The sequence below is a fragment of the Hypanus sabinus genome, chromosome 6 (genome assembly GCF_030144855.1).
Source record: "Hypanus sabinus isolate sHypSab1 chromosome 6, sHypSab1.hap1, whole genome shotgun sequence".
In the NCBI taxonomy this organism is placed as follows: domain Eukaryota; kingdom Metazoa; phylum Chordata; class Chondrichthyes; order Myliobatiformes; family Dasyatidae; genus Hypanus; species Hypanus sabinus.
Genome location: NC_082711.1, coordinates 172,556,107 through 172,571,237, shown reverse-complemented (window position 1 = coordinate 172,571,237; position 15,131 = coordinate 172,556,107). Strand labels below are relative to the sequence as shown.

General features: G+C 44.7%; 1 protein-coding gene across 2 annotated transcripts in view; it reads right to left on the bottom strand.

Annotated features, from left to right (window-relative positions):
• The window catches only part of LOC132396112 (heparin cofactor 2-like), a 62,824-nt gene extending 47,994 nt beyond the window's left edge, over positions 1-14,830 (bottom strand). Inside the window, exons 1-2 of one of the 2 annotated variants that reach the window (XM_059973577.1) lie at positions 14,781-14,830; positions 4,359-4,831 (exon numbers count right to left, since the gene is read on the bottom strand). In XM_059973577.1, coding sequence (XP_059829560.1) covers positions 4,359-4,831; positions 14,781-14,794 — 487 coding nt within the window. In that variant the 5' untranslated portion in view covers positions 14,795-14,830. Of the gene's footprint in view, positions 1-4,358; positions 5,581-14,780 lie in introns of those variants that run through there. The other variant, XM_059973576.1, reaches the window with a different exon arrangement.
• Positions 14,831-15,131: the final 301 nt, after the last annotated feature.

Sequence of the window (15,131 nt, the reverse complement as noted above, 5' to 3'; positions counted from 1 at the left end):
CTGCAAAAAAATCCCCAAATTTCTTGGCATATGTGAGTGATGATAAACCTGATTCTGATATGGGTCTCTATTGTGGACTGAGAGTGGGAAGGGGGCAGGGAGAGGGGAATCATGGTTGGGAAAAGGGGAAGAGAGAGGGGAGGGAGTGGGAAGCACCAGAGAGATATTCTGTAATGATCCATAAATAATTGTTTGGAATCAAGTGACCTTGTCTGGCATCTCAGGGTTGGGTGTGTCTGCACCAATGCCACCCCCTGCCCCCTGGCACTCGTTTTCTGCCACCCGTCCCACACCCCTCCCATGAGCTCCATCTTCGCCATTCCCAACATCCTTTGCTCCCGCCATATTTACAAACTCGCTCTCTGCCCCACATTGACAAATACAGTACTGTGCAGAAGTCTTAGGCACTTGTGCTATGTACATGTATATAAGACTCTTGCCCAGTTCTGTAGTTAGGAAAAGTTTAGAGGGACATGGACCAAATGCAGCCAAGTGAGAATCTTGGTCAGCATGGGCCAGTTGGGCTGAAGGGCCTGTTGCTATGGAGCTATAATCATTCTGTGTCAGAGGTGAGGGGCGACCATGTTGCCTGACACATAATTAAGGTAGCAGAATTGGAGTGCGGGATGAACTGTGAAGCCCCAGAAGGATTCATTGGCTTTAGGAGAGGAGAGAATGTGGTTGGATAGCAAGAAGGAAAAATAATCAAAGCTGCTGACTCATAAATTTTACCGCAGACAGTACATACATATATTTATAATCACAAGTCATTCTGCAGATGAGGGACAACACTCAAACTGTTGGAGTAACTCAGCGGGTCAGGCAGCATCCATGGAGGGGAATAAACAGTCAAGGTTTCAGGCCGGGACCCTTCATCAGGACTGGAGAGGAAGGGGGAGAGGAAACCAGAATAAGAAGATGGGAGAGAGGAAGGACTACAAGCTGGCGGGCGATAGGTAAAGCCAAGTGAGGGGGATGGTGAGTGTGTGGGGGAGGTGATGATGATGAACCAAGAAGCTGGGGGGTGATAGGTGGAAGAGGTAAAGGGCTGAAGAAGAATGAATCTGATAGGAGAGGAGAGTGGACCATGGGAGAAAGGGAAGGAGGGAGGTGAGGAGAAGGGAAAGGGTGAGAGGGGAACCACAATGGGGAATGGAGAAAGAGAGGAGGCTATAAAAGAGAGAAGAGGGAGAAGAAGAAAAGGAAGGGACATACAGTTACGTACTGTATAATGTATATTGAAATAACATCTGCGAATTTTGGACCTTCTCCAACAGTAAGCTATGACTGGAATTTTCCATGATTTTGATATGCTCTATAAACAGATGGATTCAATTGATTGCCACCTTGTTCTCTCTTCCTGTGTCCAAGTTTCTGGAAATACCACGTGGCTTTAATTGGTGCAGTTTAGCGGCCCCTCTCTTTAATCACACTGTGCTTGTAAGTTCTCTAGTTACATAGACTGTGGATGGTGTGTCTCAGAACAAAAGAAAAGATGAGTCTAGTGTCAAAAACTATGCTGTTCTGAGCCAATGTTAAACACAGAGGCTGTCCCTAAGTTGTAAACCAGACACTTCCCCCGCAGTCTAGAAAGACACAATGAGCCAAACTTCATCCTCCCTGCTGGACGCTAATAACATCTTAATTTACACAGCACCTTCAACACATTAGAACACCATGAGACGTTTCTCAGAGCAGCCTCAGGGTTTATCCTTGGGCTGTGAGCTGCGGAGAGGGTGATAGGGGTTGGCCTTAGCTTTGGAGACCACAAGTGGTTGGTGCATGTAGTGTGGTGGGAAGCTAGAGGGGTTGGCGTTAGAGAAGGGACAGAAAAGGGAAGAGGAATTTGAAAGCAAATTGGGCATAAAAAGGATAGGACTGAGGGAGTGAGTGAGTTTAGAACATAGAACAGTACAGACTCTTTGGGCACTGATGTTGTGACCTTTTAAGGGCTCAACACTGTGTGAAAAAAACTGACCTCTGCCATCCCCCTGTACTTTCCTCCAATTACCTTAGAATTATGGCGTCTTGTATTTGCCCTTACTGCCCGGGGCAGCACGTTAGCGTAGCATTTAGTGTAACACTATTACAGTGCCAGCGACCCTGGTTCAATTTCACCACTGCCTTCAAAGAGTGGCCCGACATACTGGTGAAAAATAAAGCCAATCTTTAATCTTTAAAATAAAAGATAGCAGACAGGCATCGCTCTAATTCTTATCAGCCCCTCAGTGCTAAACAACTTAATGTGGCTACTACTTCACTATTTCCTCTGGGTGCTCCAGTTTCCTTCCATATTCCAAAGGCGTACGGGCTGGGGTTAGTAAGTGTGCTGCATACTGTGTCGGTGACGCTTGTGGGCTACCCCCAGCACATCCTCCGACTGTATTGGCCGTTGATGCAAATGACGCATCTCACTCTATGCTTCGAGGTACGTGTGGCAAGTAAAGCTAATTCTTATCATTTCTGCTGTGCCCCCACCTTTCCCTTTCTCTCGCCTGGTAAGTGAAATATCTGGCATCTTTTTTTAAAACTGCTCATGACGTCACTGGTGTTTAGGGCAGCAATGAAGGTCGTCCATCCCTGGCAGTGCTCAGACCTTCCTTCAGCATGTCAGTCGCTTCCTCGTGGACTTTTACTACCGTCAGTCGTGCAATTCCCGGGTGAAGACTCAGGATTAACCATATAACAATTACAGCACGGAAACAGACCATCTCGGCCCGTCTAGTCCGTGCCAAATGCTTACTCTCACCTAGTCCCACCTACCTGCACTCAGCCCATAACCCTCCATTCTTTTCCTGTCCATATACCTATCCAATTTTTTTTAAATGACAACATCGAACCTGCCTCTACCACTTCTACTGGAAGCTCATTCCACACAGCTACCACTCTCTGAGTAAAGAAGTTCCCCCTCGTGTTACCCCTAAACTTTTGCCCCTTAACTCTCAACTCATTTCCTGTTTGAATCTCCACTACTCTCAATGGAAAAAGCCTATCCATGTCAACTCCATCTATCCCCCTCATAATCTTAAATACCTCTATCAAGTCCCCCCTCAACCTTCTACACTCCAAAGAATAAAGACCTAACTTGTTCAACCTTTCTCTGTAACTAACCAGGTAACATTCTAGTAAATCTCCTCTGTGCTCTCTCTATTTTGTTGACATCTTTCCTATAATTCGGTGACCAGAACTGTACACAATAACTATCGCACTCCAATGTAGAAGGAATCTTCATCACTGTTTCCGTAACAATTTTGCTTTACCAGTCAGTATTGTTGGCCCTGAGCTGAACCCCCAAACCCGGAGGACTGGTGGACCAATATTAGTCTGGCCTCTACCCTTTACCCGTTTGGTATGGGCGACCCTACCAAGTGTCAAAGCATAAAGCCCTGACTCCAGCCAACATAGCTCTCCAGATCATTGAGGCACGCAAGCCTTTAAACCCTACGACAAGACTGGTCCTGTTGGAGGATCCGGCTTCTAATTGGTACGTAATTAATTTTTCAGCACAGCATCATGTTTTACCATGTGGCTCGACATTTCACCTTTTATTTGGAGATGTCACCTTCCTCACAGTGTAATATACTTATTGTGAATCCAACAACCGATCAATATGTCACAGTGATGATGGTCTTTATTAATTATCCAGGTCACCTAACGGTGGCCGTCGTTAATTATGCTCGCCTTATCTCTTGCTTTTATTTGCATGGCAGGTTCCTGAACATATGAGCCAAAGCAATTACATCGGGGAGAAACAGGGGTGCCAGTAACCAGGGTGAAGTAGCTGTGTAAATGCGCCACTAATTGGAACGGTGAAACAGCACGAGGGCTGAGATTCAAGTGTGAATTAGACCCGGGGATCTCAATGTAAAATCACGCACAGAAAGGGAAAGGAAGATTGGATTAAGAGGGTGTGCAAAGAGGCAGAAGATAAAACTGATGAAAGATATATATATATATATATATAAAACTTACAACAATTATTAGATGTAGGAAATGGCCTCTACTCTTGGAAGAGCTCATTTTGCAGAGCTGGAGAGGTTCACAGACAATAATTGACAACTTTGGTGATTTTAGACTGAAATGTACAAAGGTTCACCTTTTGTGGCAGATTTTGTTCATATCTTACTGCACAAGTAATTTCATTCCACTCAGATGTTCGTCAGTAATGAGCCCAGTGATACACTCATTTGCTAAACTGTGGAGGATGACAAGTGCGGAGACCTGCTCTCAACTGTGAATCTGCCTCTCGCTTAATACTGCTGCGCCATTCGAGCATAATTAAACGCAAGCACCATTAGTCTAGTGATATAAAAATAAAATTGCCTCATTATGATAATGGCATGTATCAGCGCACTGACCTTTGAAATGGAGTGCCTGGAAGACGAGCATTACAGTCTGTGGGTCAATGTCCTCCACCACGGCCTGGAGTTTCCCTTTGGTGGCCCTTAAGATGAGTTGGTTGAATTTGGTGACAAGTTGGGGTTCCGAGAAATCCACAGAGCGTGCGTGCACCCCATAGTACTGTCTTAGCCACTCCTTGAACGTCTTCCTGATCTCCAGACCTTCTCTGACGTAGATGCCAGAGAAATCTTTAAGTGTGTATCCAAAGTCATGTCGGAAGAGCCTGTGGATGAGCTTGTGGAAGACGTCGTGCAGGACCTCGTCACCCGTCCCTGGCCTGATATTGACAAACTGATCGAAGCCAAGAGCTCGGGAGATCTGCTGCTGGGTCCTGTTACCAGCCCCCACCATGACCATCGCCATCAGACTGGAGAGTCCAAATGGAGAGAAGACCACGTTCTTGTCACTTGACTGGGACTTCAGCAAGGCCCTGTAGAAATTGAAGGCAAAATCAGTGTTGACCAAAGCCAGTCGTTGGATCCGAGACTTGCCCTTGAATTTTTTACGTATGGAATTTGAAGTTTTACGAGTGGCAAATTGTTCCTTATTTACAAATGCATCCTCAGGAAAGCCAAAGGTATCCTCTTCATCATCATAGTCCTCAAGTTCAGTGTAGTCATCCTCCTCTAACTCAGGGACATTGAACTCTCTGGTCAGAGTGTTGATTTCAATGGGTATCACATACCCAGTCTCCAGACGAGCAGGAACTGCTATGGTGTTGGTAAAACAGAAGCCACACAGCAGAAACCAAAATGAAAAAAACATAACTATACCTTTTTTAAACATTTATCCTAGTTATCGGCAACCCTATTAGGAAAAGAAGCCTTTTTTTTTTGGGAGGGGGGAAGAAACTACACTTAAGCAGAGAAAGGTAGAGATTGCTCCACTCCGTCCAGCATGAAGCAGAACTGAAAATGCTTCACTTCCCAAATTATCTTGGATTTATTTTTTAAGTAACAGCTGCCGCACCGTATGAGGTGACCCCGTAGGCTAAATAAATCCCAAAGGTTAAACGCAGGCACTGAAGAATACCCCAAACTATGCCAAAACACTGCAATTAATTAAAATCGGCGTAAGACCTGTCTAGGCACTCTTTTCACAGAATGCTTCCTTGTTTTCAAATGTTTCTAACATTTAGAGCAGACTTGAATAAACTGCAGCTCTCTTTTTTTCCATCTCTAACCATTTCCATGTGTGGGGCGTAGTTACTGTGCCTAAAGCAAAGAAAACAGAGGCCAAATACTTTGGCACAGTTTTGACAGTCTCTTTAGAACAAATTTTACAGAATAATTTGGAGAGAGAGAGTCCCATTGGTATCTTTAGTCAACTGTATCAGTTGTGAAGTACTTTATGATGACCTGTGATTCATACAGTGCAAGACTTTTAAATGTTTCAACAGAAGGCTGTGAAAGTTACATCGAATAGCCCGTACAGTCTGTGAGCCTCTGTTAACAATCGTCCACCCAAGATTAAAAAGCCAGGCTGCTGTGTGGTATCAGGTGTTCCAGACTTCCTGAGGGCAAGAAAATTGGTCAAGTCGTGTATTCAGAGGGAGAGCAATTCCAAGTGACTTCTGCACATTAACAGGAGCTGCCCCTGTTCCAGATCCTTAATCAGTCAGGAATAAAATTAAGAAGATTCTGATTATAAGAAAGAGCTGTATTTATCACATGTACATCAAAACCTACAAATATGTCGTTTGCAACAAGTCGTCAAGGAGGCTTTGCTTTCACTGCCACACGTAAAGTGCCCACAGTCACTAACCCTAACCTGCTGCAGGGTCTCGGGGCCAAAATGTCGACTCTTTACTCTTGACCATAGAGGCTGCCTGACCTGCCGAGCTCCTCCAGCACTTTGTGTGTGTTGCTCAGATTTCCAGCATCTGCAGATTTTCTCATTTTTACTATTGAACCCGAATCATATGTCTTTGGAATGTGGGAGGAAAGGGGGCACCCAGAGCAGCTCCAAGCGGCTACAGGGAGAGTGTAAAAACTCCTTACAGTGAGCCTCAATCACTGAAGTTTTACGCTAGCCACTACGCTACCTTCAATGTCATAAGATGGTTTATACAGTGTGGGCTTTGTCATCTACAGCATAGAAACAGGCCACTCTGCCCATCAAGTTTATGATGGAATTTTTATTTATTTAGAGATACAGTACGATAATGGTCCCTCCCAGCCCAGTGAACCTACACTGTCCAATTACACCCATGTGACCAACTAACCTCTAACCTGAACATCTTTGGAAACCAGAATATCCGTAGGAAACCCACGTGGTTTCAGCAAGAACCTTCAAACTCCTTACAGACTGTGGCAAGAATTGAATCTGGGTCGCTGATGCTGTAGTAGTGTTACCCTGACCACGGCAGGTCATGCTCCACGTGGCCCCGCTGGCATTCACCACCTCCTCACTTTGTCTGTCCAGGAGGGGAGGAAGCTGGTTTCTGTTACATGCGGAGCTGTGTCCACAACTCTCTGCAGTTGTGTGCAGAGCAGCTGACCTCAAAATAATCTTGCCCCTTATTGGTTACCGGCACTGTCAAGTCAAGTCAGGTCAAGTCACTTTTATTGTCATTTCAACCATAACTGCTATGTACAGTACATAGTAAAAATGAGACAATGTTTTTCAGGACCATGGTGTTACATGACACAGTACAAAAACTAGACTGAGCTATGTAAAAAAACAACACAGAGAGAAAAAACAACTACACTGGACTACAGACCTACCCAGAACTGCATAAAGTGCACAAAACAGTGCAGGCATTACAATAAATAATAAACAGGACAATAGGGCAGTAACAATACTGCACTTTCTCCGTAACTGTTACACTTTACTCGACATTCCATTATTGTTTTGGCTCAGTACACGGTTTGAATGCATTGATCTGTAGGAACAGTAGGCAAGACCAGTTTTTCATCATATCTTAGTACAATTATAAGCCAATATTCCAATTTACACTCCAGTAATAGTTGTATGAGTGTACAGGCCCACATTCCACACTCACATAGAAACAAAGAAAATAGGTGCAGGAGTAGGCCATTCAGCCCTTCGAGCCTGCACTGCCATTCAGTATGATCATGGCTGATTATCCAACTCAGAACCCTGTACCTGCTCTCTCTCCATACCCCCAATCCCTTTAGCCACAAGGGCCATATCTAACTTCCTCTTAAATATAGCCAATGAACCGGCCTCAACTGTTTCCTGTGGCAGAGAATTCCACAGATTCACCACTCTCTGTGTGAAGAAGTTTTTCCTCATCTCAGTCCTAAAAGGTTTCCCCTTTATCCTTAAACTGTGACCCCTCATTCTGGACTTCCCCAACATCGGAAACAATCTCCCTGCATCTAGCCTGTCCAATCCCTTTAGAATTTTATACGTTTCAATAAGATCCCCCCTCAATCTTCTAAATTCCAGTGAGTATAAGCCTAGTTGATCCAGTCTTTCTTCATATGAAAGTCCTGCCATCCCAGGAATCAATCTGGTGAACCTTCTCTGTACTCCCTCTATGGCAAGAATGTCTTTCCTCAGATTAGGGAACCAAAACTGCACACAGTATTCTAGGTGCGGTCTCACCAAGGCCTTATACAACTGCAGTAGAACCTCCCTGCTCCTGTACTCAAATCCTTTTGCTATGAATGCCAACATACCATTTGCCTTTTTCACTGCCTGCTGTACCTGCATGCCCACCTTCAATGACTGGTGTACAATGACACCCAGGTCTCGTTGCACCTCCCCTTTTCCTAATCGGCCACCGTTCAGATAATAATCTATTTTCTTGTTCTTGCAACCAAAGTGGATAACCTCACATTTATCCACATTAAATTGCATCTGCCATGAATTTGCCCACTCACCTAACCAATCCAAGTCACCCTGCGTCCTCTTAGCATCTTTCTCACAGCTAACACCGCTGCTCAGCTTCGTGTCATCTGCAAACTTGGAGATGCTGCATTTAATTCCCTTGTCTAAATCATTAATGTATATTGTAAACAACTGGGGTCCCAGCACTGAGCCTTGCAGTACCCCACTAGTCTCTGCCTGCCATTCTGAAAAGGTCCCGTTTACTCCCACTCTTTGCTTCCTGTCTGCCAACCAATTCTCTATCCACATCAATACCATACCGCCAATATCGTGTGCTTTAAGTTTGCACACTAATCTCCTGCGTGGGACCTTGTCAAAAGCCTTTTGAAAATCTAACTATACCACATCCACTGGCTCTCCCCTATCCACTCTACTAGTTACATCTTCAAAAAATTCTATAAGGTTCGTCAGACATGATTTTCCTTTCACAAATCCATGCTGACTTTGTCCGATGATTTCACCTCTTTCCAAATGTGCTGTTATCACATCCTTGATCACTGACTCTAGCATTTTCCCCACCACCGATGTCAGACTAACCAGTCTATAATTCCCTGGTTTCTCTCTCCCTACTTTTTTTAAAAAGTGGGGTTACATTAGCCACCCTCCAATCGTAAGGAACTAATCCAGAATCTAAGGAGTTTTGAAAAATTGTCACTAATGCATCCACTATTTCTTGGGCTACTTCCTTAAGCACTCTGGGATGCAGACCATCTGGCCCTGGGGATTTATCTGCCTTTAATCCCTTCAATTTACCTAACACCACTTCCCTACTAACATGTATTTCCCTCAGTTCCTCCATCTCACTAGACCCTCGGACCCTTACTATTTCCAAAAGATTATTTATGTCCTCCTTAGTGAAGACAGAACCAAAGTAGTTATTCAATTGGTCTGCCATGTCTTTGTTCTCTATGATCAATTCACCTGTTTCTGACTGTAAAGGACCTACATTTGCCTTGACCAATCTTCTTCTTTTCACGTATCTATAAAAGCTTTTACAGTCAGTTTTTATGTTCCCTGCCAGCTTTCTCTCATAATCTTTTTTCCCTTTCCTAATTAAGCCCTTTGTCCTCCTCTGCTGGTCTCTGAATTTCTCCCAGTCCTCAGGTGTGCTGCTTTTTTTGCTAATTTATATGTTTCTTCTTTGGACTTGATACTATCCCTAATTTCCCTTCTCAGTCACGGGTGCACTACCTTCCCTGGTTTATTCTTTTGCCAAACTGGGATGAACAATTGTTATAATTCATCCATGCAATCTTTAAATGCTTGCCATTGCATATCCACCGTCAACCCTTTAAGTATCATTTGCCAGTCTATTTTAGCTAATTCACGTCTCATACCTTCAAAGTTACCCTTCTTTAAGTTCAGAACCTTTGTTTCTGAATTAACTATGTCACTCTCCATCTTAATGAAGAACTCCACCAAATTATGGTCACTCTTACCCAAGGGGCCTCGCACGACAAGATTGCTAACTAACCCTTCCTCATTGCTCAATACTCAATCTAGAATGGCCTGCTCTCTAGTTGGTTCCTCGACCTGTTGGTTCAGAAAACCATCGCGCATACATTCCAAGAAATCCTCTTCCTCAGCACCCTTACCAATTTGGTTCACCCAATCTATATGTAGATTGAAGTCACCCATTATAACTACTGTTCCTTTATTGCACGCATTTCTAATTTCCTGTTTAATGCCATCCCCAACCTCACTACTACTGTTAGATGGTCTGTACACAACTTCCACCAGCGTTTTCTGCCCCTTAGTGTTATGCAGCTCTACCCATATCGATTCCACATCCTCCAGGCTAATGTCCTTCCTTTCTATTGGGTTAATCTCCTCTCTAACCAACAATGTTACCCCACATCTCGCTTTATTTATTTATTTAGAGATACAGTTCGGAGATGGAACAGGCTTTTCCGGCCTAGTGAGCCACACTGCCCAGTGACACATCTATTTAACCCCAGCCTAGTCACAGGACAATTTACACTGGCCTATGAACCTACTAACCGGTACGTCTTTGGACTGCGGGAGGAAACCGGAGCACCCGGAGGAAACACATGTGCTCACAGGAAGAACATACAGACTTCTTACTGACAGCGCTGGAATTGCACTCTGACATCGCCAAAGTGTCTCACTAACCGTGGCAACCCTTGAACCTACAACTCACAGGCCAGGACACTTCCACTCTAGCCACAGATGACTGCAAGAAAATGAATCTGAGAGCAGTGCTCGGTGAGGTGAGTGTACTTTGATAATAAATCGACTTTCTGTGTGTGTAGGAGGATTTTACACGATCAGGCAGGTGTGAAACAACAGCAAAGTGCACGAGGCAACGCCAAGTCCGAGGATTCGGTGATGTGGGGGAAGATGCGGGTATTGATTGAAATAAATGAAAGTCGTTGTAAGAGTGCATTCAGGCAAAGTAGACTGAAGCAGCTTAATGATTCAAATCAAACCATGCCTCACCAATGGTTAACTTGGTCCATCTTGAAAGAAAACAAACATCGGCACACGTCTAGTCCCAGCTCACAAGGGGACGCTGATGTTACATCCTTGGCACTGATTGTTGTGGTTGTGAGGAAGGGTGAGTGAAATCCAATAGAAGTAAATCATTTGGGCCAGTCGTGGGAGTGAGTGCTGAGTTTGAGAAAGTTTCTACATCTCTGCATATTGCTGTTTTCTTTTGGTGAACCAAATTCCCCCTACCCTCTTTTTCCCACTCTATCCTTTTACCTCTTCTCACCTGCCTATCACTTTCCCCCGGTGCCCCTCCTGTTTCCCTTTCTCCCATGGTCCACTCTCCCCTCCTATCAGATCCCTTCCTCTCCAGCCCTTGACCTTTCCCTCCCGCCTGGCTTCACCTATCGCCTTCCAGCTAACCTCATTCCCCCTTCCCCCACCATTTAATCAGGCATTTCCCCCAGTCCTGAAGAGGCATCTCGGTCCGAAATGCCGACTGGCTATTCATTTCCGTAGATGCTGCCTGGCCGGCTGAGTTCCTCCAGCGTTTTGTGCTTGTGGTGCGTTGGACTTGCAGCCTCTGCAGAATCTCTGGTGTTTGTGGGTTCTTTTGCTGAAGGTTATGGGAAGAACCCTTCAGAATGAGGGTCTGTACTGCTGAGGGTCAGGGTAGGTTCTTTTCCAGGCTCTGCCACTCCCGGGGGAACTCGGGAGATAGATTTATTCATGTGGCCGCCGCGCTGCCAGATTCCATTAGTGACAGCCAAGAAGTGCATCTGGTGGAAAATAAGAGTGAGATGCGGCGGGATAAGAGGCAGACGAAACAGAAGAATGCTGCCTTCCAATGAATTAACAGTGAACTCAAAGCAGCTTTAGAAAAAGGAGTGAATTGACCAGCTGCTCAGTTCATTATTTTATCAGCCGGGATCGATAATCTTCTGAGTACCGGACTGATAACACTTATCTCACTGAACAGGCATCTTAAGCTGCTAAGCTTCATAGCCCCCTTTCTACGGAGAGTAATGGATCTGTGGAGAACAGGCTGCATACAGCTATTCGCGAGACCGACAAAAGGCAATTTAACATGTTGAAGGGTTAAGATGATGTCTGCTTTGTATCAGGGATTTCAATTCCATGATTTATTACTGGCATCGAACTCAACTGTTACTTATATGGGAAATAAGGAGAGTCGTCTCCCCTCAAATTTCTGTCAGTTTCCCTCCGTTGCTGGACACACATCCAGGCACAGGTAAACACAGGTACTGGTCTCGGTCAGTTAGTGCGGCAGGGAGACGGAGTGAGAGATCACAGTCACTCTGATCATTACCAAAGTAAACACTCAGGCATACACAATCGGGCGCTCTAGCACAGACAGTGACGCACGCAAAACCGCAGCCTTGTATAAATACAATCACATTTCCACATGGATAAACACACACACACACGTACAGTGGAAACACATCAACACCTGCACACAAGTGCAGTCACGTACATTCACAAGTGCCTTCACACATACATAGAAATAGTTACAGACCAATATCCAAACTTGCATATATACACACACACACACACACACACACACACACACACACACACACACACACACACACGCACTGTTGCAACATGAACAAATTCACAGTGAGACACTGAAGCTGGTGGATATATTCAACCACAGGCATTATATTGAGAAACTCTAGGAAGAAGAGGCCTCCCAACCCAACATTACATGACACTTTTATATGCCAAAGATCAAAGGTAACAGCAGGATGATTCCATAGTTACAATGCTTCCTTTGAATGACATATAGCTTTCACGCACCTCCTTCTTTGCGCCCACATTCCAGACAGACAAAATGAATGTTAATTGCCACATTCATACATATGCAGGCATCTGAGGTTTAATTGTTCTGAGCTGCATTTTAAATCCAATCTACAATCCATATTCAGGTCTGAAGATTGGTTGCTGGTGAAACTGATATTTGTATATACCCTAACTCCAGATTATGCCATAACACACACATCCACATGCATGCAAATACACATTTTCACACATACATATACATACACATATCCACACCCTCACATATCCATATACATACACACATGCACACACAGAGTACCATATTTGTTGATATGGAGCAGAGAGCGAGTTTGTAAATCTGACAGGAGCAAGGAGTGCTGAGGGTGGAGCGCTGTAGGAGGGGTGTGAAACAGGTGTCAGAGAAAGAGTGTCAGGGCAGAGGTTGGTGCATGTGCAGTCCTGATACACCAAGCAAGGTCATTTGATTCCAAACAATTGGTTTATTGACCATTACAGAATGTCTCTCTGGTGCTTCCCACCTCCTCCCCTCTCCCTTCCCCTTTTCCCAACTATGATTCCCCTCTCCCCATCCCCTTCCCACTCTCAGTCCACAGTAGAGACCCAGATCAGAATCAGAATCATCCTGACGAAGGGTCTCGGACCAAAACGTCGACTGTACTTCTCCCTATAGATGCTGCCTGGCCTGCTGTGTTCCACCAGCACTTTGTGTGTGTGTTGTTTGAATTTATAGCATCTGCAGATTTCCTCATGTTTGCTCAGAATCAGGTTTGTCATCACTCACAGATGCCATGAAATTTGTATTTTTTTGTGGCAGCTGTACAGTGCAATACATAAAATTACTACAGTACTGGGAAAAAGTCTTCAGCACCCTAGCTCTATTTATGTGCCTAAGATTTTTGGACAATACTGTACATACCTGTCCAAGTGTATTTTAAACATCGTTTATATATATACAGTATGTGCCAAAGACTTTTGCACTGTAATGTGTCTATACACACGCTTGTGTGCACATACCCACACATGCAGACAGGGTAATACTTACATACACACACACACACACACACACACACACACACACACACACACACACACACACACACACCAGGGTTGCTGTGAGTTGAGGGTGGAGTATGACACCAGACAACGACCTTGCTTGGTGGTCTGACTGGTGACTGGTAATTCCCCTCCATAGATGCTGCCTGACCTGCTGAGTTCCTCCAGCATTTTGTGTATGTTGCTCTGGATTTCCAGAATCTGCAGAACCACTTGAGTTGACCCATTTACACTCAACTCATTTCCCAATATCCCTGCAACATGTTCTCTTTTACATATGCATCCACGTCTCTCTGACTTTTACACGACACTAATGGTAACTTACAGTGGTTAAGTTGATAAGTTAACCAGTTACCCTACCAACTTTGGAATGCAGGGGGAAACTGGGGCAATAGAGGAAACTCAAGCACACTCAGAAGGAGAACCTGAGGGATTTACACCAACAGAGCGAGTGGGAGTTTAGGACTGAAACAGTGATCCTGATGCTGTGAGACAGCGGCGTGATCTACTGTGTCATACCTTGCCTGCAGCTTCTAACTTGCTCTTTAGGCGTCACTAAAGACATTGTGGGAATGCTTGAAGGTCCAACTCACCCCGGACATTCCTCTACTCCCCTCGCCCATCAGGCAGGAGATTCAAAAGCCTGAAAGCACGTTCCACCAGCATCAAGGACAGCTTCTAGCCTGCTGTTATCAAACTCTTGAACAGTTCATACGTATGATAAGATGGACTCTTGACTTCACAATCTACCTCGATATGATCTTGCACCTCATTGTTTACCTACACAGCACTTTCTCCGTGACTGTCACTCTTCATTCCGCATTGAAATTGTTTTACCTTGCTCTACCTCAATGCATTGAGTAATGATTTGATCTGTATGAACAGTATGCAAGACAAGATTTCCACTGTATCTCTGTACATCTGACAATAATAAACCAATACCAAAAGAGTAATACGAGAGGACTATTCAACAGTCTTATAACTGTGGGACAGAAGCTGTCCGTGAGCCTGGCGATATGTGCTTTCAGGCTTTTGTATCTTCTGCCCGATGGGAGTTAAGTCAAGTTTGTTGTTATTTAACTATATACACATATACGATGGCTGGTGGCGTAAAGGCATCAGCGCTGGACTTCCTGAGTTCAAACCCAGCCGGCTCCCGTTAAGAGCTGGTGCTCTCTTGGAAAAAAACTCACCCGGCAGAAGGCATGGCAAACCACTGCTGTAACTTGCCTCGTACGCGACCTCCCAACGCGTCAGAGCGGTGTGGAGGGAAATCGTCCGCTACCTGCGAGTAATTCCGTATGCGACACGTATCCTGCCAGACGAGACAATGTTTCTCCAGACCAGGGTGTAAGGCACATGTAACGCACAATAACTTAGGAAAGTAAGAATAAAATCTAGAAATGAATTACACATAAATAAACATGGTAAAGTCCATAAATTCAATTTTGTAGAACAGAACAAATTAACTGGTGACACTTCAAATGTGATGTGGCCGGGAGTTCTGAAGCCTAATAGCCTGAGGGAAGAAACTATTTCCCATC